Source organism: Psittacula echo, assembly GCF_963264785.1.
Source record: "Psittacula echo genome assembly, chromosome: 5".
In the NCBI taxonomy this organism is placed as follows: Eukaryota; Metazoa; Chordata; class Aves; order Psittaciformes; family Psittacidae; genus Psittacula; species Psittacula echo.
In genome coordinates, this window is record NC_137739.1 from 26,829,384 (window position 1) to 26,846,888 (window position 17,505).

Consider the following 17,505-nt stretch of genomic DNA (forward strand, 5'->3'; position numbering starts at 1 on the left):
TAACAGTACCTGAGATGGAAGTTAAAAGGGACTAATGGTCACAGTGTGCAGTGGGTAAGGTGTCTGTAAGTGAATACGCGCCAGCAGGACAGCAACAGAAACCTAGGGCTGCTTTCCCTGGTTGCTGGGTGGATTTAACCTAAAAAGGGCAAGGTGCTAGGATCAGATACCTATCTATCTGTGCTAGAGCCTGGCTGGAGGTTACGGGCGTGCAGCCCGTGTTCTGGCCCAGAGGTGACTGCTAGCAGTCAGGGTTCCTGAGGCAGATGCAAGCGCCTCACTCTCCTCGCAACGCAGCCGTAACCACCATGCTGGCCCTCTGTCCCCACGCCGAGGAGTAACTCCCCCATCGACGCACCGAGGGGCGGTGATTGCTCGCCCCGCCTCCGCTCAGAGGGGCGGGGAGCCGTCGGGCCAGGCCCTGGGCAGCCGCTGGGGCCGCGCCGCGGGCTGAGCCTAGCAGCGCCGGCCGGCAGGAGGGAGTGCGGCCGGCCGCCCGCTCCGTTACAGCCGGGGGCCGCGGCTCTTCCGAGCGGCGGTAAGAAGGCGGTGGCGGCGTGGCGTGACCCGGGTGGCAGCGCAGTCCTGGCGGTGGGCAGGGCGGTGGGCAGGCCGCCGGGCCTCTGTTAGGCCTGGAGCAGCGAAGAGGGCCCTGGGCTCGGCGCGGGCTGCTGCTGGGGCCTGTTCGCTGGAGTCGGTGCAGGCAGAAGGAGGCTGTTGCCTCCCAGGTGTTGCTCTGCCGCGGCCGTTCGGCTTGTGGACAAACACGCCCTGGCTGCGCGCCGGGGCCTGTTTTTCCTGTGGCAGTTGTGGGTGAAGCTGCTGCCAGCCCCCAGCCGAGCAGTGCGGGGAGAGCTCCGAGCCCCTGTGGAAGGCGTGCAGGAAAATGGGTGCCCGGCGCTGGGGAGGGTGAGGGGCTGGGAGGTTAACACTGCTGCAGTGGTTTCCTGCCGGTGCCTTCCTTGCAAGCGAGCCTGCCGATAGCTCGGGATTTGGAGGGCCGTACACGGAACAAGCTGTAGGTGGGGGAAATGGTAGAAGTCCACAAGCATCCCTTTGAATGTGTAAGATGGACAGAGGAGCTGAGATGCAGCTTGCCTTATGGTGGACTGTGAGGGAAAGTAGGTTGTGATGTGGTGGGAGAATAGAAGGAAGGGGAGAGAGTTAAGTGTTGGAATCAAGTTTGAAGAAAAGTGGCCTTCAGGGTACATGTGCTTGGCCTGAAGGTAAGGGAGTTGTCAGGTCTCGTAGGGAGGCAGGTGAATGACACTTGAAGGAGGAGCAGCTTCAGTCTTGTGTGTGCTCCACGTGAAGCTTGTTTCATATTGGTGTGCCTCGGATGATTTGAGGACCTTTGATGAAAACAACCTGTGGAAATATTTTAAGTTTTAATTTGTTGTGTTCTCTTTTGCACTGCTGTTTTTATTAAAAATAAAGCACTGAGCAGTGAACTTTGTTCTGTTAGCAGTCAGAATTGTTTCTGTGAAAGAAGAGATGGTGATCATGCTTTTGGAACAGGTATTATCAAGCTTATTTACCCAGTGGAAAGAGGATGTGTTCTAGATGTGTTCCAGCAAATAACAGCAGTAGTCCAGCAGAAAAGAGCAATTATTGCAGACTAGACAACTAAGTCAACAAGGATGCCTGTTCACGTCATCTGCTGAGCAGTCATTTGGTAGAACAGTCCAGCAGTTCTCGTATCCACTTTCCACAGCTGAAGCAGGACTCTTTTCTTAAACAAATGGCAATTAAATGAAATTGTTAGGTTTGAGACTGTAGTTCTTGGTCTGCCAGTTTATCGATTGTGATATTTTAGGATGCAGCCTGCATGGTAGGAATGGTGTCCTGGTGGGCAAAGCAGGGAGTAGTAATCATGGGACTGATTATCGTCTTGTTCCTGTCAATTACCTTCTGAGAGTCCTCAACCAACTTAATGCATGCCTCAATTTCCCCTCTGTAAGTAAGGTATATACTTTTGTAAGGGCAGTGAGGATAAAGTGCAGTTAGAAAGGCACTGTGAAGTGTCATGTGCGTTAAAGACCTAAGTGGGTCTTAGTTGAGCCATCTTTGTGCTTCAGATTTTGACTTCAGAAGGATGCTTTGTGGAAGAGAATGGATAGGAAGAACAGCTCTCCAGTATGGTTGAATGAATATGGAAGGTTTTATGGTAATGGTTTTATTCTAGTCAAATTCAACAACACGTTTCCTTCCTCTTAACCAGTTCTATCTTACATTTTCTATTGCAGCTGCTGCTGTGATCTTTTTTGTTAACTGCTCCTTTATTAACAGAGCTTCATGCCGTCTTGCTGCTAGAGTGTTTGCAGTAACAGACCTCTTGTCTGCTGGACTGGAGATTCGCTTCTCCTGGAGCACATCAGTGGTTTCCCACTTGCATGCTGGATTGGGTGCCTTGTGTTACACCTAGCTGGAAGATCTCCCTGCCTTAGTTAAAAAGTAACAGTGACAAGTGCTTTCTTGTCCCAGTTGGGATTGCCTGCCTTTGTGAAGGGGGATGATCAAGCATTTGGAGCAGGGACATCAATGACTGTTCCAGCTAGAGGTGCGGCTAATATACGATTCTAACAACACTTGTACTGATGTCTTTGTTTTCCTGTGTAATTCATCCCATGCTCTATATGCTCTGTTTTCTGAAGTAGAGCTCACCCGGTGCTGTGGACAAGCGTTGCGTATTGTTGTGTATCTCATGCAAGATGATGATCCTGAGTCATTGCTGTAGAACAAAACCATTTCTTATGGGCACTGAGCTTTCCAGCTGTCCTCTAGAATCACATTGGTGCAATCAATTTAAGCACTGATGGAGCAGGGTTACTTATTACAGCTCTTCCATGAAATGGAAAGAACCTGTGCTGTGCTTTTTATTTCTACACTGTTGCTTGCTTATGCTGCATCCTCCTCAGTGTAGTCTTTGGAGCTGCAAGTATTTTTAACTTTCTTGCTGAGAGCTTGTTTCTTTCAATTTGGAAAGTGAGAATGGTGGGATACTGGGTGAAAGAGGACAGTAGTGGCGTTCCAGGAGCTTTCCTTTTTTATTTGAAAGGCACACTCTTCCTGACTTCCCCCTTCACAGAACATGAAGGTTATTTAATTCAGTTAGAGACGTTGCATGCTGTCTAATAGATTTCTGTAAAACTGAAGTCTGAACTGTAGCTTCCTGTAGGATGGAGAGTTTTCAATGGGAAGATGTGCAAATTATGTCCTTCAGAAGGAAACTGAACGTGAAATAAGTGAAGATAATGAACAGTGAGACATGCTTTTTTAATGGTCATTTTTGCAGTGTAACTTTGGGTACACTGCTGGTATCTGTGATGTAATAGAAATATTTAATATCTAATGTTTAATAAATACTTAAAATACTATAGCTATATACCTTACTGTTGCAATGTGATGTTTGTTTGCTTTTTAAATGCATAAATCATGACTTTTGCATGGAATGAAAACATGGGAGTAGAATTTCACATTAATTAAACTCCAGTCCTTTTCCTGCTTCTTAATGCTTTTGGATGGCTCAGAGTGAAAACTTCCAAGTTATGAGCAGTTGGGGCAGACCATAGTCCAGGGGTATGTTACAGTCAGGCAGATTTTATCATTTTGTACTGGAAAAATACCTGGCATAACCTTTTTGTAAAACGTGTTTCTAATAGTATTTTTTCAGTAATTTCATAAGCACTGCTAAGAAAGAAAATGACTTTCTCATCTGTATGCATTATGGCAAGGGAACAGTTTCAGACTTTTGAGAACTTGTGGGAATGGAGATTAAGTAAATGGTAGTTGTATTGAAAGCATTTTGTTTTGTGTAAGATTGGAAGTGAGTCATCGAGTCCAGGTCCCCTACCATTATGGGAATGACATCATGTAATTCCTCATGAGAATTCTTTCATTCTTAATTTTTTCTTAATCAAGAGAACTCCTGGTGATATTTCCCCACTCAGCCCTGTCAGAGAATGCTTATTCGTTCCCTTTTTCATCTTCTTTTCTTTTTCTGAAAAGAACCAACTGAAAATGTCTCAGAATCCTGACAAGCCACCATCAAGCAAAGAAAAGTTGAGCGATTTGGGAGATGGTCAAGAGGAGAGCTTGGACAACCTGGATCAGTCTGTCAGAAAAAGAATACGACAGAGTGCTTTAGGATCACACAGAGATGATACGCCAAAGTGTAAGCAAAGCTGCTTTATGAAAAAGACTTTGAAACTTTGCAACACCTTTCTCCCCATTTTTAGTACTTAACTGTACACAATAACCATGTTGTTCTGAGCCATGTATACCATTGCACGTTTGCACTCATGGAAGGGATAAGCACAACTCCAGTGTGTTCCAGCTAAAGTGTCACTGCTGTTTGCATTATCAGCTGAACCTTCTGGATTGGTGGAGCAGCCTCTGTTTCTACTGCAGGGCAAGAGAAGCTGTTATCAACAAAGTTAGGTCCTGTCATCCCTCTCCAAATGCAAACACAAAGTTGTACATTTAGTCCTAATACTACTTCTAGTGTCAAGTAGGACTGCATATTTTAAGTTTATTCCTAAGTCATATTTGTCATTCAGCTTTTGACATGAGGAGCTGGATGCAGTATGGTTTCCAATTATTTCTAGCAAATCTATAGATAAAAGCAAGGGAAAGTTTTCTGGTCCCAGGGATTCAATTCAAAGAGGCAGAGTTGCTCAGATAACTAGTTCCAAGTTACTGTAGAGAGTGTCTCAGCAGGTAATATTTTATTTATTGCATTCCTTTTTATTTTTTTAATGGTCTTCATTACTACTTGAGGGTAAGCGTTGTGGTTTAGTGCCATGTTACACAGAGGAGATGTTCTGAGGGAGTTTATGTTCTTATGACTTGCTGGTTGCCTGACAGGAAACGAGTTGTATATGTGGAGAGATGCTATGAGCACAGGAAAGTAAAATGCACAGCACAGTCTTGCACTGCACTGTATCACAAAGTAATCACGGGTCTCAAGCTCCCCCCTTTTGTAAGGGAGGAGATATATTAAGAGGATGAAGTAACATGATTTAAGAGCATTCTTTGGTAAATGAAAGAGGCTTAGCTTTTAGTGCATCCTCTGCTAGGGTAACATCATTTGGCAGTCTGACAAGAGCACTCCCATTAAGCTCTGAACTTTGTTGTCCTGCTAGTTCTCAGGATATCCAAGGATAATTCTTGCTGTGTTTCCAGAGTCACTGTGCAAGATTAAGCTGCAAGTTGAAGGAAATAAGGGTTTGGGAGGGCTGCACAAAATGAGCAAGATATGAATGAAAAAATACCACATTGGAGCCTCACAGTATATACTTGGAACAGCTCCAAGTGGCAGACAAGTGATGGACAGTTACTCTTATAGGATCTTTTCTATGTTACTAGCTTAAGTCCAGTCAAATTGGATTAGAAAATGAGGCTGTCATGATAGTTTGTCTAAAACATACCTCAGTGAACCCAGCCTATGAAGATCCCTGGTTGGTTTCTTCCATTTTGTGAATTAGCATGTTGCTCCTATGCCAGGACTCTAGTTGAAGTGAATGAACTATGGAAAGGAATTGATCCATTAGGGCAATTCTGCTGCGGCTCTTTCCCCTGTCCTTCTGCTCCATCAGATGTTTTCTGTGGAAGCTGAGGTGAACCTTTCCGTTCTTGTCTGCATCACCTGAGGACACCAATGCTTTAACCTTCTCCTTTTCCTCAAATACCTGGACCAGGGAAGGGCTACTGTGCTTCTCCTGACATTTGGCAAGGCATTGAAGGGCACCTCCACACCATGCTTCACTGGTGCTAGCACAGCTAGGGGGAATCTTTACCATGAAGAATCAGCAGCAACAGGTTTTGGTTGGCTTCAGTGGGGATGGGATTACACCCCTAACCAGCATGGCCTACACCTGTGGCACCTTCTCTGCCTTTATGTGTCACTTCCTGCACTATCCCCATGCCATTAGTGTCCCAGGAGGATGTTGTATACTCCAGAACAATTAGGAACCATAATTCTCAGTGCATATTAAGTTTTCTGAAACTGTCCCTGTCCCTCTTCTGCCTTTCAGATTTCTACAGTCAGTCACTACCTTTGTCTCCTGCCTTATGAAAACTGACTTTTTTTTTTTTTCTGGTCTGAGCTTACTCCTGCTTGCTTGTATGCCCCAGGGCCCAATTTGCAGTTGCTTGCTCATCCTTGTCAGTCCCAAATGCCTGCCAAAGGAAGAGGTCTTAGGCAATGGTGCTGGGACTAGGTCTTGATGTCCTTATTGCTTGGACCATGGCTTCTGGAGATAAAAAAAAAAAAGAGTCTGGAGAAGTGCCTGTTACACTGAAAGTAGTGAGAATAATTAGCTACTAGTGTGTTATTGCTTAATGTTAATGGCAGTTTGTGTGCTGACTGCTTTAGAGGTGAAGTCACTTCCTTGAAAAATATAACATTGAAATGGCAGCATCAGCACAATAACTGAGGAAATAGTGGGGTGAAAATGCTAGTATTTTTAATGATTTCTTCCTACACTATGGAAGAAGATGCTAAGATACTATTAAGCGGTCCTGAAGAAGTGGGGGTTTGGGTGTGGGGATTTTGGGGGGTGGTTTTTTAAAAGATCTTGATGGAAACTTGGAAGCAATTGATATATTGAGCCTAGAATATCAACTGGGGTTCACTCCTTTGTTTTCTGTAGTACTCCAAACTGTGTCGTCCCCAGCTGGGAAGGGAAGGAAAGAAGAATCTTCAAGTGTCCATCTGTACTGTACAGAAGGTGGAAAGGGTGCAAAAGTATTAGCAGACTTTTTTCCATAGAGTTTTATGTAACTGTCTGGCACTTTCATTTATGTTGCAGCTAGTCCTCCTCAGCCTGTGTCAATAGAGGAGCTCATGGAAACAGCTAAGGGAGTAACCAACATGGCATTAGCACATGAAATTGTTGTTAATGGAGACTTCCAGATAAAGCCAGCTGAATTACCAGAACACAGGTAAGACTGTTACCAAATAGATACATAAATGAAATTTGCATTTGTAGAACTACAGAACAGCTCTTAGTAGATCAGGTACAGGCTCTGGCTAGTATCTTAGTATCATAAGGAGAGGGTGGTAATCATGCTGTTCTGCTTCCCCAGAAATGTGTGCGTGTGAAAGGAGTAACTGTTTGGGCACAAATCCCAGGGTGCTGGGGTTTCTGTCAGTGTCCCCTTGTTGCAGGAGTCTGAGACCGCAGTCTTCTCAATCCCCAAGTCTAGCTGCAGATGCATTTTTGATCTCAGCTCTCAGCATTTTTGAAGCTTTCACCACCTGTGGCAGTTGAAATGCTGAACAGTTTAGCTTTTTCTGTCAGTTTCTCCAGGGATTTTTTGGGAAGAGATTCCTATGTTTTATTAGGTTAGTCCTTGCTCATTTTAAGTTTGAAGTCTTTCCTTCTCTGTCTGACCTACAGTAATTCTGTCCCCTGCTGAAAGGGAAAGCAGAAGCCGCGTGGGTGTCTGGTCACATATTGGCTAGTGTAGCGGACCCAGTCCTGTCTACAGAGGCTTTGTGTGCTGTTTTTTAGTTTTCACACACAGAGGGATCTGGCTGACTGTGTTTCCTGGGTTGATTTGTGAGAGTGAGTGCACATTTCATGGAAGGAACTTGGTCCACATTGAAACCAGTGTTGTCTGTAGGTGTCTGTGTTTGAGCGAGAGACCCCAGAGCACGTTACCTTCATGGGTGCTGCAGACAAATATGATGCAGGTGGCTCTTAGAAGACTGGCATTGCTTGTCCTCTATAGAAATTGGTCATTCTGAGACAAAAGGTTTGATGCCCATCTCCACCGAAATATGGTGACGGTGGTTCTCATGAACATCAGTAATGAGGCTGTTGCTTGGAACTTGAATTGTCCCTGCCTGAAAAGGCAGTAATGGGAATATTCTCATCTTCCTTTCTCGCCTGGACTGTCGCTGTCTTTCCAGTGTGCCACTGGTGTTTTATTAATGGCTGTGGACTGCTAAACAATAGTAACCAAAGAAAATGTGCTCATGCTATCAAATACACTGAACCTCATGGCCCAAGCAGGAATTGCCTTTCAGTAAGGGTTGAATGGAGTAGATGAGGGTCTTTGCTATATGTTCTTCACTTGTTTCAGCTTCTCAGTTGGTAAGAAATGGAATGGTGGCCTCCTCAAATGCTGAGGACAAACAATATTTAACTGAGCTGGCACATGACACTAGATACCTCTGTTGTCCATGAAGACTCATATATATTTTAGAGCTCAAGTAGTGATTTGGTCTGTCTTCTCAGCACCATCTGTCAGTGTGTGCCTTGTCTGTTGTTAGACAGACCCCTGCTTTGCTGCCTTATTTGCAGGTCATGTGGCTCTATGAACTAGGAGCTCTCTTGAGTATGGAAAGTATGCCAGAGGTGTGCAAAGCTCCTTCTCCCCACTCTGCCTTATCTTCTGTGTCTCAGCATCTTTTTGTGTAACTTTCATCAGGCGTTTTCTGCTTTGCAGCTGATGGCTGAGAATAAATGCTTCATCTGAAGTCCTAGTTAAGAGGGTGCTGTTGTATTCAGTGTCTGCTGCTGCTCTGTGTTCCTTCAGATGGATTTCTCATGTGAAAATATGCTGTGATAGTGGATAACTTTTCTGGTATACCTCAATGCCATAAAATTGATCTCAGCATTTTTCAGAGAAGAAGGATTTTAGTGTGGTGTTTTTTTTCCATTCTTTCTAGTATGTCTCAGGCTTACAGTCCCCTGCAGCTTGAATGTATGTGTAGACACATGGTTGGAGGAGGAAGTTTGTGACTGTATTTGCAGTTGTAGATGCTGTCAGTAGAGCACATGTTGGTTGCCCTCAGAGGGCCACAGGGCTTAAAGGCCTCTGGGTGCCGTCTGAACCTCAGCTGCACAGAGTCAGAGCCTTGGGAACATGCTGTGTGTTGTGAGCTTCTTCCATGTTGAAGTTAAACCTGGTGTGAACAGAAGCCTGCTGGCTGAAAAGAAGTAACTTTCAGTGTGCTGGATTAGGAATTGGTACTGAAGCAGTAGAATTAATTTATTTTTTTTAAACAAACTGGACTGGGCCTGTATCTCAGAGTAGTTACAATATCTACACATTGAAATGTAGAAGCTTTTATGTCAGGGAAGTTACTCCATTTCTGTTTACTTAATGAATTTTCCTTCGTAGAATTGCATTTACTTAGTGAGGCTCTTGAAAGTAACAGGAATACTGGTTCTCTGGTCTTTTGAAGACAAAACTAATTTTTGTGATCTCTCTTCTTCCCATTGTTTGGTTTAGAGGTAGCATGTGATAAATAATTGCAAGGATTTTAATTTGTAGCTGCTTCTGCTTGTGTGTAAACCTTTAGTAGGATAGAAGCCATCCCAAACCCTGTGTCCAGTTTTTCTCGCTTTTCTGCATAACTTAAAATGACAGATCTCTGTTGATCAGCATATATTCATTATTACACTGTATTCGTATTATTATCTGCTGTTCTTCAGGAGCTGCAGGTTATCTTTGTGAGGTAGTGCAGAGACAAGTATTGTTTATTAACTGGTCATATTTACCCACAGCTTAGAAAAAAAAGTCAGAGATATTGTGCATAAAGCTTTCTGGGACTGTCTGGAAGCACAGCTAAAGGAAGATCCACCAACTTATGACCATGCAATTAAACTACTGGGAGAAATTAAAGAGGTAAGATGATGTCATATCAAGGGAAATTACTGAATTTGAGTAGCTGTGTTGATACGAATGAGCACAAGTGGTTGAAGTTTGGCTTTTCATGAAGGACTTTCTTCATCTTTTTCACTACTGGATCATTATCTGTGAACATATATAAGTTGTATAACCCCAGAGGAGAAATTTGAATGTAAAAACAAATGCAAAACAATGTAAGAGGATTAAAAGGAAAGTAAAATTAGTTTCCTCATATCAAGCTTCCTTCATGTTATGACTGTAGCATCTGTATTACAAAGTATTTACCATTTAGTAAGTTCAGTATCATAAAGAGTGAGGGGAAACATTTGGTGAATGGTTGGTTAAAAAAAGAAAAAAAATCCACTTGTAAAGGGCAATTAGTTTAAATAAAAAGTGGTTCAGTAACTGTTTTGATCCTTGCAGTAGTCTTTGGTATGTAGAACTAACACACTGTTAAAAACTTTCCATTTCAGAATCTCCTGTCTTTCTTGTTGCCTGGTCATACTAGACTGAGAAGCCAGATTACAGAAGTTCTTGATCTGGATTTGATAAAACAGGAGGCAGAAAATGGGGCCCTTGATATTGCTAAGTTGGTCGAATTTGTTATTGGGATGATGGGGACTCTCTGTGCTCCAGCTCGAGATGAAGAAATTAAGAAACTGAAAGATATTAATGAAATAGTTCCTCTGTTCAGGTACTGAAATGGTATTGATTAGTCACATTGAGAGTGCCTTCAATAATTTTATGGGGGCTGGGGGGAGGGAGGGCTGGTCCAGCAGGGGAACCTGCAAATCTCTGTATGAAAAGGGAGTGATAGGGATGTAGTTGTGGGTGTGAAGAGGGGAGATGCTCCAAAGGTCTTTAACAAAGACCAGTTTTGTTCTGGTGAATTGGAGTATTTGGCTCCCGCATGTCACTGAAGGACATTTTCTTAAATGCCAAGTGCATATAAGCTGTAAGATAGCAGGTGAATGGGCAGTTTGTATTAGAATGAATATCAACAGCAGAAGGGGGGTGGGGGGGAGAGAAGCAGCATAGGAAAAAAGTGTTACTGTTCCCCAACCAGTTCATCCTTTCCCCTCAACTGGAGCTCTCTCTCCTACCCAGAGGCTTTTGCTCTGGCACTGTGTTCCCAGCTGAATAGTCCTTGCCTTCTTCTCTTCCCCTTTCCCTCTCCCCCTTCCCCCCACCCCCCAAGTTGTTAAAGTCAATTCCACGGAGGCATTTTTACAGGCGACCAAGATTTATTTCCTACTTTGAACAGACACATGCACACACATGCTTGCTCCAGCTCTGCCCCATGTTCTTACGTTGTTAAGCATCCTGTTAATGTTCCCCATGCATGTTTCTGCTCTTCCCTTACAGAGTCTGTAACAAATCTTGTAAATAGTACCTCTTAAACGTCTGCAGCCTTGAATAACTTTTTCTGTTTGTTTGTTTAGAGCCATTTTCTCTGTGTTAGACCTAATGAAAATGGATATGGCAAACTTCGCTGTCACTAGTATTAGGCCAAAATTAATGCAGCAGTCTGCTGAGTATGAAAGAAAGAAGTTTCAGGAGTTTCTTGAGAAACGGCCAAGTATGACTTTGTTCCTTTCTTTCTTCCCCTCTGTCCTCCCAGTGAACTGCATGCTTTTGCTTGTACATCATGAGAAGAAATCAGATTTTTCATAAGTTCTAGATTTCATATGGTAAATGACAGCTTGTGCCCCAAAACTGTGGTTTGACAAAATCTGCCAGAACAACAGTTCTGCACTTCATACACTGCAGTTTAGTTTCATTTCAGTACAGTATAGGGCATAAATACCTGGCATCATCTCACCTCTGATTTCCTGTAGCTGCGTGGTTTTAATTGTCTTAGATGTTCTGCTTAATGCAATAAGTGAAATGCATGTCAGTAACTGGTATCATGGATATTAGTAACTAATGGGATTATTTGGAAATTATTGGTGGAGAAACCTAACTTTGAAAAGGAATTTTCTGAACAAGATTTTTTTTCTCACTACTCTGCAGATTCTTTAGACCTTGTCACAAGGTGGTTGCAAGAAGCAGCAGATGATCTTGTCAAGCTGAGACGTAAAATGTTGCCTCCCCACTGTAGTAGTGATGGTGCCACTGGTGGAGCTTCCGCCTTGTGCTCCACTGCTGTACAAAATCAGGCCTATCTGAACCTCCTGAAGTGGGACCATGTGAACAGGCCTTTCCCAGAAGTAGGTTATTTAACAGAAAAATGCATTTCTGTGCTTGTTCTACTTTACCTGTTTCTGGGATATAACAGAAGCTTGTTTGGAGTTATAGCCTTGTAACAAGTACAATACTAAAACATCCTTTGATTGAGGGCTCTTGTAGCTCTTCTAATAGGTGCTGCTTTTTCAGTATTGAAACTTACTTAGTTGAAAAAGAGGAGTTAATTCTTTTCATTTTGTTCCTGTTACTTGCCTGCTGAGCACATATTGCTCTTTTCTGTGTCTTTGTCTTGCTGTCACTCGTGTGGCTAGGTGGGAATTGCAGTGTCACATCACAGCCCAGTGTCCTGACTTCACTGTGTGCTGGCTTTCTCATTCTTTGCAGACGGTGCTAATGGACCAGACCCGCTTTCAGGAAATACAGCTGGAGCTGGAGCAGTGCCTCTTGACTGGGACAGTCCTTCTGGTCACCTTCAGTGCAGCAGGCCCGGCACTCGCTGACATGCCTGGGTTTGCTGAGAAAATCAAAACCATTGTCAAGGTGCTGCTGACAGGAATCCATCTGCCGTGAGTACTGAATAGTCCTCACACAGGCGCAGCTGTTCTCACCCTAGTGAGGCTTAAGCCTCTTTCTGGCTGTAGAGTATGTCAGAGGAAGTGATGAGGGCTTTTTATGAGCCCAGGCTGACAGTTTTTATTCAGCTTACTCAGATAGAACTATCTTTTCTTGCTGTGATCTTTTGTGACCTTTAAGAGCTCCTTTATTCAGAATATGTTTTCCTTGATGCCTTGTTGGCACATGAGAGCACCAGTGGCTAACCATGCTCACGCTTTGTGCCAGGCTCCCTCAAAAACTTGAGTGTGGTACAGTAAGATGCTTGCAGATACAGAATGATTGCTGTAGACATTACGGGTTGATGGTTGGTTTTTACATTAGAACTGTCTGTGAGGGCAGAAGGTCAGCTCTTATTTGTGTGGATTGTTCAGGCTGGAAATCTTTAATGCTGTCTATTCTACCTCCTGGTTTTATATCTTGACTTTATTTTTCATCTATATATATACACATATATATAAAATACATTAATCTTTATAGTTCTGGCTTTATCTGGACTACACTTCTTCCATTACGTTTAATAAATAAGGCAGCTGTAATTGGATATTTTTTTATCCAATAATAAAATATCCAACTATAAAAAATATTTTTTTATAGTTTATTTTTTAAAGATGGGGAAAAAAGGCAACTAACTCCTGTAGTTCAGTAACGCTCTGCTCCATGTTCTCCAGCTCCTTTAACCTGAAGGAATCTCTGGCTACCACGGGTGAGAAGGTGTGTGCTGAAGTTAACACCTGCCTCTCCCAGCATGGCTTCACACCGCTCTCAGCTGAGCGAGAGACTGTACTTAAAGGACAAATCCAAGCGGTGGCCAATTTGGATAACACCATATGCAAGTTAATAGGTATGCTTGGACAAAACCACTCTGTTCTCAAGTGACCACTTCTCTGTCTTTGTACATCCGTTGGTGGCATGACATGCATGGTTCCTCATTTAATCAGCTTTAAATGCTCGTTTGCTATGTTCAGGCTTTCTGTATGTTACATGAGATTACACTATTTCTAATTGACTCTCTCTTTTGAAAACAAACCAAACCCTTGGTCCAATTTTTCCAGATTCCCGAATTCAAAAGTTTCTGGAGAATTACCTTGCATCTAGTCACCAGAAATCATTGCCTGCTGTTCCTGGAGGACTAGGCCCTATTCAGAAAGAGCTGGAAGAGATTGCTGTCAAGTATGTTCGTCTTGTCAACTACAACAAAATGGTCTTCAGCCCTTACTATGATGCAGTCCTTGGCAAAATACTGACTAAGGAAGAATACCAACTTGCAGGGAAGTCAGAAGAATCCTAAAACCAGTTTGTATGCAACCAGTACGGTACTGTCAGCTATTTTAAACACTTGCACCAATATTTGTCTAGGAAAACAGCTTCCCATGTAAATACTGGTTCCTTTTAATTCACTAGTGATGACTGATGAGGAAAATACCTGAGATCCAAAAGGGGTTCTGAAATAAATGATGAGAGAGAGATGCATTTTTCATGTAAGTATACAACCTGGGTGGGGGAATGTCTTGGTAGTTTTCTGTCTGCAATTTTTCAGCTGGTGCTAGGTAGGACAAGTTTAAGAATCAAACTTTGTATTTAAGTAAGTGGCTCATTTTAGGGCATTTTACTCTAATTTACTGTGAATTTAGTTTAATTAATCCAGAGCAGATTAGCTATGAGGTGATTTGGCTTAACAAAAAAAAAAAAATCAATCTTACTTCAAAGAAGAAAGCTAAAATTCTGGATAAGAGAAACTTTCAGAGGCAAAAAAACAAAGCCGAACAGCACTTTATTGTAACATTATGGTTAATGTGGTAGGCTACTAGTTTTTTCTGCATTTTACTGCATTTTTAATAGCATTTTTTTGCTGTTTACCTGCAGATGTTACACAAGACAATATATTTTTGTAGTAAATTTTCTGGTTATTGGGTAACTGTCCTCTGCTATGTACAGTACTTCCAAAGGTGGCAATCTTATAGATTGCAGCTGTATTTATCTCTTGTAAAGACTTCAGAAGGGCAGAGCTAAAATGTTTTGATAAAAGTGGCATTTCTTACCTTTTTTTTTTTTTTTTTTTTTGCTAGCAGTTACTCCTTTTTATGTGAAATACTCATTTTCAAGGGACTCTGTCATTTTCTGAGGGCAGATTTCGAGCGTATGACACTTTAGGCTGAAAATTTTACTTGTGTTTTTAGAACTACAACTGGAGATGGTTGCATTTTCAATCATATCTTCAAAACTATCTAGGAAGCGCAGAGCACTATCAGAAGTATAAGTGATCTTGATGCACTGTGAGAAGTGAATGATTTACTGATAGTTTGAATATACAGGGAATATTTTCAGTAGAAGATTTCTTTTTCACTTTGTAGAGGTATTCTTGAAACTTAAAACAGTTGCAGGTCTTTAATTGAATTAGCTACATGTTGTATAGAGGAGTGTTCACAGAGGAGCTCAATGACCTTACAGCCTTACTGTGATTTCAAACTCAGCCAGGAGGGAAGTACGTTTGAAATTTTCCTCTGGCTGAGCACTGTGCTGTGCTACAGTCATCAAAATTTGATGATTTCGTGAAAGCCAAGTTCATAGTTAGAAACAGTAAGTGTCCCAAGTACTGCTAGGCTAGCCAAAAGAGAATGTGCTGGTGTCTTAAAAGCCACAAAACCAACAAGTTATGTAAAATAAATAGGGCCTTTTACTGCTCACATCCAGGTTCATTTTATCAATGAAAATAGTAGAACTTGGATCATGAATCAGTGCTGATATTTCCCTTGCCAGTTTTCCTTTAATTGTCGGTGTGGATATAGCTGTACTGACTTTGAGTTTGGAGGAAGATGGGTTAAGTAAGACCTTTTATTCCATGTTAGCCTATGCAACTATAAACCAAATCTTTTTTCATTCATTACAAACCCTGTTCCCCAAGGGAAAAACCACACCAAAGCCCTGTAAGACATCAGCACCTCAGTCAAGTTATTTTTCTTTTGGCTAAAGTTACTCAGATAGTAAAATATGATCTGTCTTTGACTCTTTTCTTTGATAAGTCAAAAATGAGTAGGTTTGGTTAGCCAGAAAAGTAAGTTCTGAGTAGGTTTTTGACGTGGACTATTTAATTGTCTGAATCAGCACAGGATACTACAGAGGTCTTCAAGATCGCTGCATCTGCTTACTGTACTTTGTTATTAGTGCAGGATCCACCTCAAAATACAGCCTATAGCTCTGCAGCTCCAACAAGGTAATTCAGTTGTCCATGTAATGAAAGAGCTAACAGAAATGTTATTGCTAGAGATGTATAACCAAGACAAAGCTGTTTTCATTTTTGTTAAATGAGAGTTGCAGAAGTTATACATTGCTGCTGTTGTTTTATATTTTAGCATTGTCTAGAAGCTGCCTTTACAGGCCCCTGTGGAATTACGCATTCTACAGAAATTTAGGTGCTGTAGGGGATGATCTCCAGGATGTGGGGAAGAACACCATAGTGGTGAAACAACATACTTAGAAAAGCCTTTGAGAAGTAGAACAACTGGGACTGCATTATAGATAGATAAAATTGTACTTGCTCAATCCAGGAGATGGCTGCTCCCACTTGAGGAATTCAGGGTCCAGATGTCCGTGACGATCAGCTCCTGCTTACTCTGCCATCAAAGCACGGACTGTGCTGCAGGCTTGATGCAGTACGTCCCAGCTCTCCTTGCAGCAGGGGCTTGATCCTAAGGCTTCACATGGAGACAAGTGCAGTACCTGCTGCTGGCTCTAGTTTCGCCTTCGGGGGTACAGGCAGTGGGAATGGGTGCCTCGGTGAGTGATGGGTGTTGTGGGCCTTACAGCAGTAAAGATCTAGAGACAGAAATAAATGCCCATGAGTTCAAATCACCTTAGTGGTTTTGGTTTTTCTTAGTGATAGCGGTTGACAGATAGTTTCTCTACATCCTCTTTAAAAGAAAAAGGGACATACAATTAAGTGGCAAAGCAAAGAAGAAATTCTGTGACTGGTAAGGCCAGACCTTACCTCCATGGGAACATAGTTCTATGGTTACACATAGGCTGTTTCACCTTTTAGTCCAGTAGACAGGAGCACTAACTGGGGTCATCTCTGCTGCTGGTGGTGGGAATGTCTGTGTGTCTGAATGTCCTGTAGTCCACAGGGATTCTTATGGTCTCAGCAGGATGAGTGCAGTTCTGAATAGCCTGTTACAAGTTAAAAATCTACAGTATGCTTAGAAACTGCTTCAAAAGTTCATATAGTGGTTTTGTTAGCTTGTTTGATAATACCAGGTTAAACTGTGTAGCTAATATATTGACATTTAGCATTGTACCTTAAGTGGAAGACCAATGCAGTTATCCAGGAACAGACTGTGTGAGCTAGTACTCCTGGACAATCCACATTAGAAATACGTACCGAGTTTGTCTTACGATGCTGTCTTCTTTAAACAGTCTGGAATTAAAAGCAAAAGTATACTGTATCCTCTAGAAAAAATGGAAAAAAAGCTAATTCTAATATGTATGCTCTGATCAATTTCCTGTGGTGGTCTTAATAACATTGCTTTTGAAGTGGCTGAGTCATATTTAAGAACTAACTTGTGTTTGAATAAAACCAGAATGAGGCATGATGTTATGGATATCCTTTTATTTTAAAGGAATGTTTCTTTCCATTTTCAACTACAAAACAGATTCCATACATTCTGCCATAAATAAAAATGAACAATAAGGCAGGAACTACATGAACAAACTGAGAACAACTGTTTTCCAGGAAACGTGAATTAAAAATGCTTCAGTATAAGCCATCCAGTTTTTAAAATAAAACTGTTGAGAACCCACCAGATCTCAAGTGGTAGATGTGAACACCTTTGAAGAACAAAATGCAGTTTTGACATTTTGCACTTTTGGTTCTGAAAACCTTGATTTGTTCAGAGCACGTTATAAGGTTGTTCTGGCTGTTTTCGGATCAAGAACCATAGGAGAAAAGAGGCACCACAGTAACAAAACCATTTTCAAGATTTACTTTTGTTTGCAGCTGTCCCTTTTAAATGCCTGACTTAAGAGGCTGACGGACTCAATGCAAGTCTTTGTCTATCACAGCAG

At 42.2% G+C, this 17,505-nt stretch overlaps 1 protein-coding gene across 4 annotated transcripts; it reads left to right on the forward strand.

Moving 5' to 3' along the window:
• Positions 1-401: 401 nt before the first annotated feature.
• TCP11L1 (t-complex 11 like 1) lies at positions 402-17,458 on the forward strand. 4 transcript variants are annotated; one of them, XR_013956811.1, is made up of 12 exons: positions 402-538; positions 4,009-4,174; positions 6,813-6,945; positions 9,522-9,642; positions 10,119-10,339; positions 11,088-11,224; positions 11,659-11,855; positions 12,217-12,398; positions 13,116-13,288; positions 13,500-13,755; positions 13,849-13,925; positions 17,438-17,458. XR_013956811.1 is itself a non-coding variant. In XM_080617645.1 (10 exons), the coding sequence occupies exons 2-10, from the start codon at positions 4,021-4,023 to the stop codon at positions 13,733-13,735; spliced, it is 1,554 nt and encodes a 517-aa protein (XP_080473771.1). In that variant the 5' UTR covers positions 2,380-2,560; positions 4,009-4,020; the 3' UTR covers positions 13,736-13,756. The 4 variants fall into 4 exon arrangements, 1 of the variants encoding a protein (XP_080473771.1); XR_013956812.1 differs by lacking the exon at positions 17,438-17,458 and adding an exon at positions 15,993-16,132 and having other exon boundaries at positions 13,500-13,760; XR_013956813.1 differs by lacking the exon at positions 17,438-17,458 and adding an exon at positions 15,993-16,132.
• The last annotated feature ends 47 nt before the right edge of the window (positions 17,459-17,505 follow it).

Bases quoted from the DNA above. Each gene is read 5' to 3' on its own strand.
- TCP11L1 (XM_080617645.1), top strand. From the start codon at position 4,021: ATGTCTCAGAATCCTGACAAGCCACCATCAAGCAAAGAAAAGTTGAGC. The intron at 4,175-6,812 runs GTAAGCAAAGCT...TTTATGTTGCAG, and splicing joins CAGAGATGATACGCCAAAGT to CTAGTCCTCCTCAGCCTGTG. The intron at 11,225-11,658 runs GTATGACTTTGT...ACTACTCTGCAG, and splicing joins GTTTCTTGAGAAACGGCCAA to ATTCTTTAGACCTTGTCACA.